Below are 13149 nucleotides of genomic sequence, written 5' to 3'. Positions count from 1 at the left end.
TTTTCAAACAATCAGATTGAGCGTTACATAAATTTTTCTTTTAAATTCTCTCACAATAATTTTTCTTAATTTTATAATAAAAATATTCAATAAAAAATTAAATTTTCCAATATAATTTGATTATCAACTTAGCTTATGTAATATATTTTATTTTAAATTCCTGTTTATGTAATGTATTCTATTTTATTTTAATGTATAATAGCTATTTAAATTATTTAATTTAGTGTATTTAATTTGAACTCTATATATATTATATTTATAGATTTAAATAAAAATAAAACTTATGTGTTATTTTATTTTAATATTTATATAATATATTTTAATTATTTGATTGAGATAGAATGAATTAATTAATAGTTTAAAAGTGAGGATATTAATTAATAGTTGAGAGAGAGAGTTAATTAACGGGGTTAGAGGGAGAGGGAGTTAATTAGTGGGTTAAAAGAGAGTGTGAGTTAATTAATGGATTAATTAATATTGTAGAGAGGGAAGGTGGGTAGTTTGGGAATATGAATGAAAAGGTGGGTAATTTGGGAAAATTTGTTTGAAAGATGGGTATGACCGGAATTTTAGAATGATCATTAACTGTTGTAATTGCATAATTAAATTGTTTGGTGTTGCTCTTTATTGATTTTTACACTATTTAGGCCCAGCCTAGACTCAGTCTCGCAGGAAATTTAGAACATTGATCATGACTCATTGTAGATAATCTTCTAAGCTTAAAATTAGCATTCTTATTTTATTTTTTATTATTTTGGAATATTTTTTTTTTTTATTATCTTTGAATGGAGAATGCAAGTATACGCTATAACTCCATACTAAGAATGACAATTTGAAACCGTTCTGCGAAAATCGAATCGAATTATCTTGTTTAGGACGGTTTTCCCCCGAAACCGAATGAAGATAGGGCGGGGATGATATTTGTGTCCCCCGCTCCGACTCGTCCCAATCTCACCCCGAACACTATAAAACATAATTAAATATATTAAATCACAAATATATTTATTTATTCACTATATTTTATAAGAGTTGTAAATTTATTTCTTTATAATAATATAAAATTTCAATATATCATCATATATATTATATTAAAAAATCCGTTTATATAAATATTATTTTGTAATTTTTTTAAAAATATTTCATTAGGTGCCCCGCGTGGATTCTCCGAAACTGAACAAAACTGACTAGGCATGAATGGTATTAAAAAAATCATCAAAATAAAAACGAAACAGGAATGATAAATACATTCCCCACCTCAAACCGTCCCATTATAATCTCTACTCCACACACTTACTTCTAACTTAAAAGTTTTTTTTATTACTTATTTTTATTTATTAATCTTAATTTAAAATAAAAGATAAAACTTGAACAAGCATGTCTTTACAGTATAAAAAGTTATATTATATATATATTTAATTTTGTGTATTAAACTTGAATTAATTTTTTTACAAACTATTAATTTATTAAACATCTAATTACAAATAATTAAATGAATAATATATATAATTAATAATAATAAAAAAGTGTCATATTGCGTATCTAAAAATACATCCTTAAATTATAAAAATATATATTAATTTAAAATAATTTGGTAGAATCCAAAAAAATAAAATAACAATAAATAATTGACATATACATTTAAAATGTCTTAACTAATAAACACTATCACAATTAAATATTATACAAAAATAAAAGATTTAAAGACACTTAATTCACTTTCCAAATTGTATAAAATATTTCAATATTAAACTTCTTTCAAAAATCTAAAAGAAAATATAAAATAAAATAAAATATTTTGAAGACTAGGTCAAGATTATTTTATTCTAATAATATTTAAAAGAAAAGACGTGTTTATAAGATTATGGTGAAATTGGAAACATGATAAGAGTTGAATGGTTAACTTGATAATCTTCTCAAAAAATCATGAACCCCTTTATAGGTGTATTTGGAAGACGAATATTCCATCTTTCTTTCCCTCCTTCCTTCCTTCGATCGAACCCTAAAACAAGCTTTTGTTTTCGATCATCAATGGATACCGACGTGAATATGGTACCGGCTGAGGATGTATCGATTATCACTGCGCCTTCATCTTCATCTGCTGCTGCTTCATCTTCTTCCAAGAAACCTAAACGCTTTGAAATTAAGAAGTGGAACGCAGTCGCCCTTTGGGCCTGGGGTAGATAAAAACCTAATCTCTCTCTATTTCTTTTTCTTATTGTATGATAGTCACTCCGATCTTTGCTTCTTTGTCTTTGATTTGATTTGATTTGATTTGATTCTTGACCTGTATAAACAGACATCGTAGTGGACAACTGTGCTATCTGTAGAAACCACATCATGGATCTATGTGAGTGTGATTGTGATTGTCTTGTTTCTTAACTTTACTATGTTGTTATTAAATAACGTAGCATGCTCATTACTTTTACATCGTTCTGATCTACCGAATAATAGGCATCGAATGCCAAGCTAATCAAGCCAGCGCTACCAGTGAAGAATGCACCGTTGCTTGGGGTACGTACTGATTCTGATTTCAATCTTTCTCTAAATTGATAATATCCATGATTATCTTGAATATGTTTTCACAAATTTATAGGATCTCTTTTTAGTTCAGAAAGTGTGAGCACAAATAACATAGGTGCTTATGTACATATGATTTTGTATAGCTAGGTGTTTGACAGATTGACGAAATAACTATTTGTTTTCCATATTTATGTTGGATGCATCTAGTATCCTTATTCTTTTGATTGTGTACCCGATTGGATTTAGAGGAGGATTAATGTCAATTATATCAAATTAGAATTCTTGCTAGTGGGGCCTTTGCTATTCTTCTTCGTCCATATGTTTAAATTTTCATAGCATGTGTGGGAACATAATGTTAAAGGAATGCTGATTTTGGATAGAGTTGATGTTAGGTCAGTTATTTTGGAGATTGTTTCCATGAAGATCAAGCTATAAATTGTTTTAGACATGCATAACCTGATCTCACCTAGCTGTTTATCTACTTTATTCTTGGCTGATTCCAATTTAAAGGACCTTAAATTCCATTTCCATGGATGTTGAATTTGACCAGAATTTCTGCTTCTACTTCAGATTATTATGGTGTCATCTTGAATTCGGTTATACCTTTCATTGTATTAGATTGAAGTGTAGTTATAGAGATACTGTTGAATTTTTAGGTGTTCTTAACTACCTATTGTGATGGTGTATGATAGTTGGCTCTTCTGTTTTCCTTTTGTTTTGGAAATCCTATGATGTTCCATTATGATTTAAAGACCATGTTGTCTGACGGACCAATTTATGTATGATAATAGCAAATTGTTGTGTTCTTGTCTTCCTGATTTCATAATCCCAACATCAACACTTGAGGATCTGGACATATATGACTCTTGAGGATATGGATGTATATAATTTAATAGTATATCCTATTGAATAACATCCTTTTGAGCAAATATCTTATTACATGAATGATAGTTTTCAATGTATTTTTAGTAGGATTTTGATAGGGTTTAAACATTCCAAGAAAGAAGGGGGTGAGAAAGCCTTGAGAAATTCAGACGAGAAGTATAGAAACTTCATAGTTTAATTCTCTAATTTGGAAAGATAAATCCTATCCGAATAACTAATTAAACCCTAAACCCTAATACATGTGTTGTCAGAGTCTTTCATCCGTATCAGAATCATACTTGTGTCTATCCTAAGCCTTAGGATGTGGAATGTTTAGGCAGCGGTTGATCACTTTCATAATTTCATTCCATAGTATTAAGTTATAACATAGATATATTTTAATACTAGTGTAACTCTAATTGAAAGATAACTATTATCCTACTAATTTGGAAAGATAAATACAATATCCTATTGACTAATTAAAGTAAATAACAATTACTAAGCATAATAACCCTAACATAATTAAATCATACTTTCTTGTGTGAATCCTAAGTAAGCCTGAGGATGTGAAAAGATTTAGACAGTATTTAATAACACAACTTATCATCACTTAATCTAAATACTTAAGTTTAACTTTATTCGATAATTGTTGTCTAAAATTACTTAATTCTGTGATTGACTTGACTCGATAATATAGTTTGAGCATACAAAAGACAATTTAACCTTTGTAAATTAATCAAATTACCTTGTTATAAGGGTAAAATAGTCTTAACCTGACCTTACACATCTACATTATATATCTTTGCAGGTGTGTGCAATCATGCATTCCACTTCCATTGTATTAGCAGATGGCTCAAAACCCGTCAAGTCTGCCCTCTTGGTATATTAAATATCATTTCAGTTCTTTTAATTCTCTCCTCTTTTCGTCAACATTTGTATTTTGGTTACTTAAGTAATGGGTTTTGTTTTTTGATCTGATAATATGCAGATAACAGCGAGTGGGAGTTTCAGAAATATGGTCACTAATTTAAAGGTTGGAATGGGAAAGAATTCCAGTTTATCTTGGCATGGGAATGAATGCACTGTTTGGTTTAAGAAGTAAAACAAACATAAATGGAAATTTCTAAAGATCATTTGGGTATCATGTTAATTATCGAAATGCTTGTGCTCCATACTGGTTCTTATATTGCTTCATATTTTGTTATTCAGTTTGAATTTCAACTTCTTTTTTCTGTAAAACTTTACATTATCTTAGTGGTTGCTCTTTCTTGTATCTGTGTTTAGTTAAGCAAGAGGATTGTTGGATTGATTTGAAAACACTTTTGTATTAGAATATAAATATCAGTCAATTTTGAAGTTCAACTTTCAAATTTGATATGATGTTCATAAATTTGATCAAAAGAGGTTTTTCAAATTAAGTCAATTTGTCTCCCAAAACTTATATCCATGTGTTTTCATTAATAATATTCTTGTAATCCCAAGAATTGAGTTTGAGAAATGTAATAATTTGTTGACCCAATTTACAAAAAAGGGTTGATTTGCATTCATATTGAGTTTAGTTGAAATTATTGGAATAAATTATCATTTTATTAGTAAATATAATTTTCAATTATTCTTTATAAATTAATATTTTTAGCTTTTTTTATTCAAAGAATCCATATATTTGAAACTGGTTTGATGCGAAATTAACTGGGGATTTTTATTAGCATACTTTTTTTTTCAAATCATCAAATCAATTAAATAGTCATTTAATATTTTTTGATTAATTAAATTACATCAATATAATTTATTATTTAATTCAATAACAAAAAATATTAAAATACTTTATATTTTAAAAAATATATATTAAAAAATTTTAATATATTTTATTATTATATATTAATACTCAAATTTTGTTGTTTGAATATTTAAAAAGAAATCATAATTAAATTATAATTTTATATAATTAATCATATCATTCAAATAATTAATCAAGTATTATATACTTAATAAAAAAAATATGTTATCATTAAATATTAATACTATTTAAGTAATTTTATAAAAAAAATACAATTTTCTTGAAATCAACACCACATTATTTCAGGTTCTGGTTCAGTTTGGGTTATTGAAATAAATAAAATTTTAAAAATATTATTTCATTATCTTCTCTTTATCAATCGATTCATTAACTAAAATACCCTCTATTTTAAATTATTATTTTTATTTTATCGTTATATATTAATACATTTTAAATCTTTTTACCCAAAATATTCACACCTCCTCAAAATCACCGTCAATTATTATTTTTCAAATAACCCAGTTAAAACTCTTATCCAAACAAGGTCCAGGTTTATTACAATAAAGTTATAAACTCGGACGAACAAACTCTATTTCTTACCAAAAATAAATAAAACTTTCACAAAATCAACTCTAATGAAGATATTTTATGCTTCTTCAAATAATATTATAATAACTGAACCAATTAAAAATTTACATAACTTACTTTTTCTTTTTCTTTTATTATTAAACAAAATATTTTTAAAAAAATCAAGTAAAAATACCCAAATAACCAATATCACACCCATTCATATGAACCCATGTGCTAGGATAGGATCCCAGCAATGAGGAGATTAAAGTCAAAAGTCAGCTAAAAACAGTCAAAATAGATCTGAAAATATAATTCTTAATAATCAAATAGCTGCTGAGTGCTGACAAATAATATATTGAACCATTCCATAATATTATTATTGTTATCATTATAATTGTCAACTTCAAAGGAATCTCTCTACCTGTATTTTCTTGATGGACTAAAACTAAAAACATTATGAATTTGATTGATAATAATGTGTTCACAAGATTATTGTTTTCATCACAAAGTAGTGTTATTAGTTACTAACAAAGACAACAACAAGAACAATTGTAACAACAACAACATAAACCTCTACTTTTCTTGGACCAACAACATTTAATCAACTTACTTATTTTCGCTCGTATTTGTAATCCTCCTCTGCAACAACAACCACCACCGCCGCCGCATAACCAAGAATTCGGCAGACACTTGCAAGCCTTCTTCGATGAACAACATTTGGATGATGGGACTCTTGGATAACAACAACAACCTCCACTAAAGCAGCAAATCCATTTGCATCCAAACTTCACCCTGTTTTTTTTTATCAAATATGTAGAGAAACAACTTTTAAGCAAAGGGTTTTTGTCCAAACAGAATCGAGAATAATGATAATACCGTAAGCATTTCCAAAAGTGCGATGATCCAGAAGCCTTGTGATTGCTGCACGAAAGAAAAAGAGAAACACGTCAAGTTTATTGAATATATTCTCTAGTTAGTAACAACACTATTCATGGAATTTGATAATTTGAATTACATTGCTAAAAGAGGATCCATCTTTCCTTCAAGGAAGTCATTAAGCCTGTCACAATTAGTTGAATTGAATTTCAGAAGAATGTAAGTGACAATTTCCATCTGTATTATTATTATTATTATTATTATAAGTAAGACAATTTTACATACTCCTTGCAGCATTTGGAGGCAAGTTGCATACTTTCAAGTGTTTTCAGCTCTTCCTGCATTATCATCAATTAACAATAATAAGGTTTCCAAATGGGGGCTGCATAGATTCTAGGTTACAATGGCAACTCATCATGATTTACAGATTTGAGATCTTAATATTCCATATTTGAAACATTCTGATAGATGAACTTAGAACTAAAAGGAAAGGCTATAACAAGAAAATGAAATCCAGCAGAAGAACATGTTTGTGTATTTCTTTTGTTGTGATGAGAAACCCTAGGCTGGTTTTAGAAAAAAAAGTGACCTAGAATTTGAGGATACTGACAAAATGTCTTCCCAAATATTGCAGCCAATGGCATGTTCTAATAGATAGAGCAGGGCACTAATCTACCATGCATAATGTTGAGTTAATCGAGATCTCAATTGAAATACCTATTCTGTTTATGTTGCAGTAAAATGATTGAACCTAGTTCCCAATCTTTATTATGCTAGTACTAAATCAAATAGAAAACAAGCTGATCTATAAAAACCCAATTCATAAATGCAGTGATTCAAGGCATAGATAGGTACCTCGAGGATACAAATCTCTCTCTCGAGGAACTGAACTTTAGCCAGTTGTCGACGCTTTCCATACAAATCAGGATACGGAGGCGGCGATTTAGGACTCGGAGGAGCAGACGACGAGGAAGAAGACTCGGATGGATTATTATTATTATTATTGGGAACGGAGGCCATGTAAATGAGAAGTCGGTGGACGAATCAAGACGCGGTTGCTTGGTTCAGCTATAGATAGGTTAATAATAAGTTGAGGAAGAGAAACAACAAAAATAGATGATGAATGAAGCAGTACAACAATGGTGCGTGGAGGAGTCTGAAGATGTATGATCAATTGAAGGAAGGAAGGAAGGAAGGGAGAGAGAAGGCGTACCTAACGAGCAGCAGCAGAAGAAGAAGAAGAAGAAGAAAGATAAGGATTGTGAAGGAATGGGGGGTTTAAAGAAATAGAGGAGGAGGAGGAGGACTGACGACGCAGAGCTGCTGCTGCAACCTGCAAGGCGCACGTGAATGTTAATGAATTGGAAGCATTAATAAATAGTTTGCAGAAGAAAAAGTACATCATCGTCATCATCATCTTCATTTTCTTCATCTTCATCTTGATCTTGTTGTTGAAGAACATGGAAATGGATTCTTGACTGAATCACTTTCCATACAGAGAAACCTGGGGCCTCCCCCATTGATAGTGACTACACATACGCCCGAACAAAAGATTCTCTCTTTCCTTTCCTTTTCTTTTCTTTTCTTTTTTTAACATCCACCAACAATTTAACGTTTTTGAATTTTGTGTCTGTATTTGGATTGATATTATCTATAAAAAAAAATAAAAAATTATTACACATAATTTTTTAGAATATGATAATTATTTTTGATAAAAATATTTAAAATGTATTGATATATATAAATAAAATAAAAATTAATAATTTAAAATAAAAATTATTTTAGTATTTTAGTTAATAAATTAAGTGATGTGATATTATGTGACGAATGAGAGAGTAAAATAATGTTTTATAAAATATGAATTTTTAATTTATTAAGTATTATAATATTCAAATAATCTTTAATGACTTATTTGAGGAAATAGTTTTTTTCATTTTTTTTTAAGTTATATTCATAAATATTTTTAATAAATTAGTTTTTTTTAAGTTAAATTATCAAAAATATCCATTGTTTTAAAATACACGGTCGGATCGGCGATCTGAACGATCCGACTGCGAAACGGTTTAATGGACGGTTCGGTTTTTAACTTCAATACGTTAATCTTACGAACCGGTCAAAATCCGGTCCAACTGGACGGTTCTACCGGAAAACCGAAACGAAAATTTTCGATTCGAAAAGTCTATGGTGATTTTATAGTATTCTTATTTTTTTCCTCTTGTTTTTCGATCTGTTCCAATTCGTCTTGACCGCGAGCGAAGGTTTTGACATTCCTTAACTGAAAATGAATCCATTATAGAAAGAAAACCAGATCTCGTAGATAGAGAAAGAAAATCGTTCGGACGGAAGAAACATGAAAGCAAATGAAGTTTTTACTTTTTAAGAATGAGGTTAAGGAGTGGGGATGCTGAAGCACTTACTAATTATTTCTTAAGAATGCAAACCAGAAACTCAAACTTCTTCTACCTTATTGATTTGGATGAGGAATCCCGAATTAAAAACGTGTTTTAGACAGATGGTAGGTGCAAGACTGCCTTTGAAGATTTTCACGATGTTATCTCTTTCGATACAACCTATTTGACAAATCGCTATGACATATCGTTCGCTCCGTTTGTTGGGGTTAATCATCATGGTCAATCTATTTTACTTGGATGTGGCTTATTGTCAAATGAAGATTCAAATTCTTTCACTTGGTTGTTTAGAACTTGATTGGAATGTATGGATGATCGACCTCCAAATGCCATAATCACAGACACTACAACAAAAATGACTTTCGGCGACGCTTAAAAAGACTTCTGCCAACCTTTAAAAGCGTCGCCAAAAACATTACCCACACTTATTCTTGCGTCGCCAGAAGCAGGGTGGGCGCAAGTTTTTACCACGCTTATTTAAGCGTCGGTAGAAGCGTTGCCGAAAGTTTTAACGACGCTTATTTAAGCGTTGGCAAAATTAAAAAACGTCGCTAAAAGTCTAAAAGTCTATTTCATTTTTAAACTATTTTTTTAAATTTTGTTTTTTTCTATTTTCATTTTAGTTGTTAATTTTTTATTTCTACTATTATCACATTTGCCCTTCATCTCTCAAGTACCTGATGAACATAACCCTTAAACCCATATTCCAACACATTATAACCTTAAAAACACTTCAGAAACTAATGAACTCTCTCCTATTTTATATACCAAAAACTTCTTCTTTTTCTCCAATGTGGGATAAATGTCATATTAACACTTCAGATACTAATAAACTCTCTCATATTTTACTTTTCATTTAATTAAATTTAAATAATAATTAAATAAAAGACATATATTAATAATACTATCTTTAAAAATTATGTTATATAAAAAATATTAATTAAATTTTAATATTAACAAAATTTTTAGTCAAATTTAATTTTAAAAAAATTAAAAAATTAAAAAAAAAATATTTTACAAAGTTTAAAAATAAAACATAAAAATTATTAAAATTTAGAATATTTAAATTATAAAGGTTTTAACAAAGTTACAAAGTTGGTATATAAAAACAATAAAGGTGGTGGTATAGATATATAAAGGTTGGCAAAAGTTTTTTTCTTTTAATTTTACCCACGCTTAATATGGGTTGGCATATAAGGGTCGCTGAAAGTATGTTTTGTTGTAGTGAGACCAATGTCGATCCATGGCGATTGCAATTGAGAAGGTATTTCCTAAAACTCAACATCGATTTTGTTTGTGGCATATAATGAAGAAACTTTCTATAAAACTTGGAAGTCATACTGAATACCATCTAATAAAGAAGAGGCTAAAAAACATAGTATACAACTCCATTAATATTCAACAATGCGAAGAGGATTGAAAATAGACTAATAGAAAATTATCAGCTGGAAGATAATGTTTGGTTGAAATCTTTATTTTTGGAAAGATCTAAATGAATACATGTTTATGTGAAAGGACAATTTTAGGTCGGGATGTCAATATCTCAACAGAGTGAAAGTATGAACGCCTTCTTTGATTACTACGTGTAGTCCAAACCATCCCTCAAACAATTCGTCGAGCAATATGATAGGGCTCTGTTAAGAAATATTGAAAGAGAAAAGAAATTAAATTTTCAATCGTTTAATTCTTTGATACCAACTATCAGTGAATTTGCCTTTGAAAGGCAATACCAAACCTTCTACACTTCAGATATATTTAGATTGGTTCAAGAAGAAGTTAAAGGGTTGATGTTGTGTGACATCTCAGTCATTGAAGAGGAATGGACAACTTGTATATTTAGAGTTGAGGAAATAATTTTGAAGGTTAATGGAGAACATGTAAGAGATGTTTCTTACAAAGTGCATTATACCAAAATGGATTGCAATGTGAAATGTCAATGTCAATTGTTTGAGTTCAGATGTATTTTGTGTAGGCATATCATGGCTGTGTTAAAAAAAATGAGGGTGGATGAGGTACCAATGTATTATATAATGGACTGATGGCGTAAAGATATTAAGCGTGGGTATCAAAATATCACCAACATTTATGATTCAGATATGTCTGTGGAAGAAAAAAAACGTCACAATAGTCTAACTCGATTGATGCAAGAGGTTCAACAAGTTGGAGTAAAATATGAAGTCAATTGTTCTTTTTGGATGAACGGAATAAAAGGCTTGATGGAACAGTTTATGTCATTTAATCATGAAAGCACATAAGCATCTAAAGACAAAAGCTCAAAAGCATCTCCATATCCATCTTCATTCATCTCCCGCTACATCCATTTTGATACACTCTCCTAACAAAGTTACTAGTCGAGGACGACCACCAATAAAGAGGAAACAATCTTTAATTGAGAAAAATCTCAAGACGTCGAGATCAAAAAAGAAGGAAAATAGGGCAACAACATCTATAGTTTTGTATTCAACACAACAACAACAACAACAACAACAATGGAATGATCCGCTTTCGACTCAATTTTCCCTCACATCACTTTTGTCCTCTCAAATATATGTCGAAGATAATGCGTGTGAGGATAACATTCAACGAAGATAGTAACTTGGAATATTATTACGTTTTGTCATATTTTTAACGAAGATAGTACCTATATGATCATGTTGTCACTTGAAATATTTTTACGTTTTGTCGCATTTTTAACGAAGATAGTACTTATATGATCATGTTGTCACTTTGAAATATTTTTACATTTTTTTCATATTTATGTTGGTGGTTTTGGGACCCAAAAGAGTGGTTTCAGGACCCGAAATCAAGGTTTTGGGACAAGAATTGTTGGTTTCTTGTCTCGAAATGTTGGTTTCTTGTCCCAAAATCTTGGTTTCTTGTCCCGAAATCATGGTTTCTTGTCCTGAAAGAGTGGTTTCGGGACAAAAAATGTTAGTTTCTTGTCCTGAAATGGTGGTTTCGGGACAAGAAACCAACAAAGGGTAGTTTTGGGACAAGAAATATTGGTTTTTTGTCCCCAAATCATGGTTTTGGGACCCGAAAGAGTAGTTTCGGGACAAGAAAGGTTGGTTTCTTGTCCCAAAATGGTGGTTTTGGGACAAGAAATGTTGATTTGTAATTGAATATAATTGAATATAATTATAATTGAATATTATTGAATATAATTGAATATAATCAGATATAATTGAATATAATTGAAGACTAGAAAATACTACAATGTACTACTTCTTTAAATACAACTTATACGTTTTAGGAGAATCTACTCTTAAAATGTCTAAAAATTTCTGAAAGATATTGTTCACATTTGTGTTTAAATTTGAACGAACGATGAATGCACAGAATTTGACTCGTAAAGCTTCAAGCATTCCCTTTGCCTACAAAAAATGATAATTCAACAGTTATTAAAGATTTGTAAAACAATTAAAATGCGAAATATGTAGCTTACATTTGTCTTGGTTATACCACAATCCCACTTTGCATCGCCAAAATAAGTTTGAATATGTCTCATACAGTATATTGCGCAATCTGTTGTATTTGAATTGTCTTGCCAAGCTAATTTTAAAACATTGAATGGGAATTTAGCAATTTTGGTTGCGATGTTCAGGTCGATATTTTTGAAGAACTCCGCAAAGTTTTCTACCTGTTTTACCAAAGAAGTTAATAAACATACAAACACGTCATAAAAAAACTTCAACATTACCAGTGTCTAAGTTGTGACATATTTATCTTCCCATGGCATTTTTGGGGGTAGTGGGAGGTTGTCGATGATTTCGATCACTCTCTTTTGCATATTGATGCAAACAACATAATAGTGACTTTCGTATAAATTTGGGAAAAATATCTGCAAAAATATGACCAAGATTCAGATGATATATATGAGCAAGAATCAGATGATATAAAAATATTGGACTTACAAGATTGGCATTTTTCATGTCTTCGGGTGTTATTAGGAATTGTCTCATTTCTTCAATTATTTGCAAAGAACAAGATTTTAAATCTCTCCAAAAGTCCTGCAAATGAAATCAACATCACAATAAGACCATTAGATTAAACAACAATGAAAGATATAGTGCCTTACAGAAACGATTGTCGAAAAAACAATTTTCTCCTCGGAACATTTTTTACTATTATTAC

The 13149-nt window shown here is 29.8% G+C and overlaps 2 protein-coding genes across 3 annotated transcripts; one reads left to right on the top strand and one right to left on the bottom strand.

Moving 5' to 3' along the window:
- The first annotated feature begins 1915 nt into the window (after positions 1 to 1915).
- On the top strand, positions 1916 to 4587 carry LOC124920826 (RING-box protein 1a). Its single transcript, XM_047461389.1, has 5 exons — positions 1916 to 2176; positions 2297 to 2347; positions 2452 to 2511; positions 4193 to 4264; positions 4373 to 4587. Exons 1-5 carry the CDS (start codon positions 1924 to 1926, stop codon positions 4408 to 4410), a joined length of 474 nt encoding a protein of 157 aa, XP_047317345.1. The 5' UTR covers positions 1916 to 1923; the 3' UTR covers positions 4411 to 4587.
- Positions 4588 to 6171: 1584 nt separating this feature from the next.
- LOC124922150 (guanine nucleotide-binding protein subunit gamma 3-like) lies at positions 6172 to 8150 on the bottom strand. Of its 2 annotated transcripts, XM_047462879.1 has the most exons (7): positions 8008 to 8150; positions 7821 to 7940; positions 7463 to 7675; positions 6893 to 6945; positions 6747 to 6791; positions 6608 to 6652; positions 6172 to 6523 (listed from the first exon to the last, which is right to left on the bottom strand). In XM_047462879.1, the coding sequence occupies exons 3-7, from the start codon at positions 7625 to 7627 to the stop codon at positions 6256 to 6258; spliced, it is 576 nt and encodes a 191-aa protein (XP_047318835.1). In that variant the 5' UTR covers positions 7628 to 7675; positions 7821 to 7940; positions 8008 to 8150; the 3' UTR covers positions 6172 to 6255. The 2 variants fall into 2 exon arrangements, with proteins under 2 accessions (XP_047318835.1, XP_047318836.1); XM_047462880.1 differs by having other exon boundaries at positions 7463 to 7940.
- Positions 8151 to 13149: the final 4999 nt, after the last annotated feature.

Source organism: Impatiens glandulifera, chromosome 1, assembly GCF_907164915.1.
Source record: "Impatiens glandulifera chromosome 1, dImpGla2.1, whole genome shotgun sequence".
Classification (NCBI taxonomy): domain Eukaryota; kingdom Viridiplantae; phylum Streptophyta; class Magnoliopsida; order Ericales; family Balsaminaceae; genus Impatiens; species Impatiens glandulifera.
This window is presented reverse-complemented; position numbering and strand designations above follow the sequence as displayed.

Coding starts and splice junctions, on each gene's coding strand:
- LOC124920826 (XM_047461389.1), top strand. CDS start 1,924: ATGAACCCCTTTATAGGTGTATTTGGAAGACGAATATTCCATCTTTCT. Junction 2,177..2,296: donor AGTCGCCCTTTGGGCCTGGG/GTAGATAAAAAC, acceptor CTGTATAAACAG/ACATCGTAGTGGACAACTGT. Junction 2,512..4,192: donor AGAATGCACCGTTGCTTGGG/GTACGTACTGAT, acceptor ATATCTTTGCAG/GTGTGTGCAATCATGCATTC.
- LOC124922150 (XM_047462880.1), bottom strand. CDS start 7,627: ATGGCCTCCGTTCCCAATAATAATAATAATAATCCATCCGAGTCTTCT. Junction 6,946..7,462: donor GAGAGATTTGTATCCTCGAG/GTACCTATCTAT, acceptor ATGATAATGCAG/GAAGAGCTGAAAACACTTGA. Junction 6,792..6,892: donor GCCTCCAAATGCTGCAAGGA/GTATGTAAAATT, acceptor TAATTGTGACAG/GCTTAATGACTTCCTTGAAG.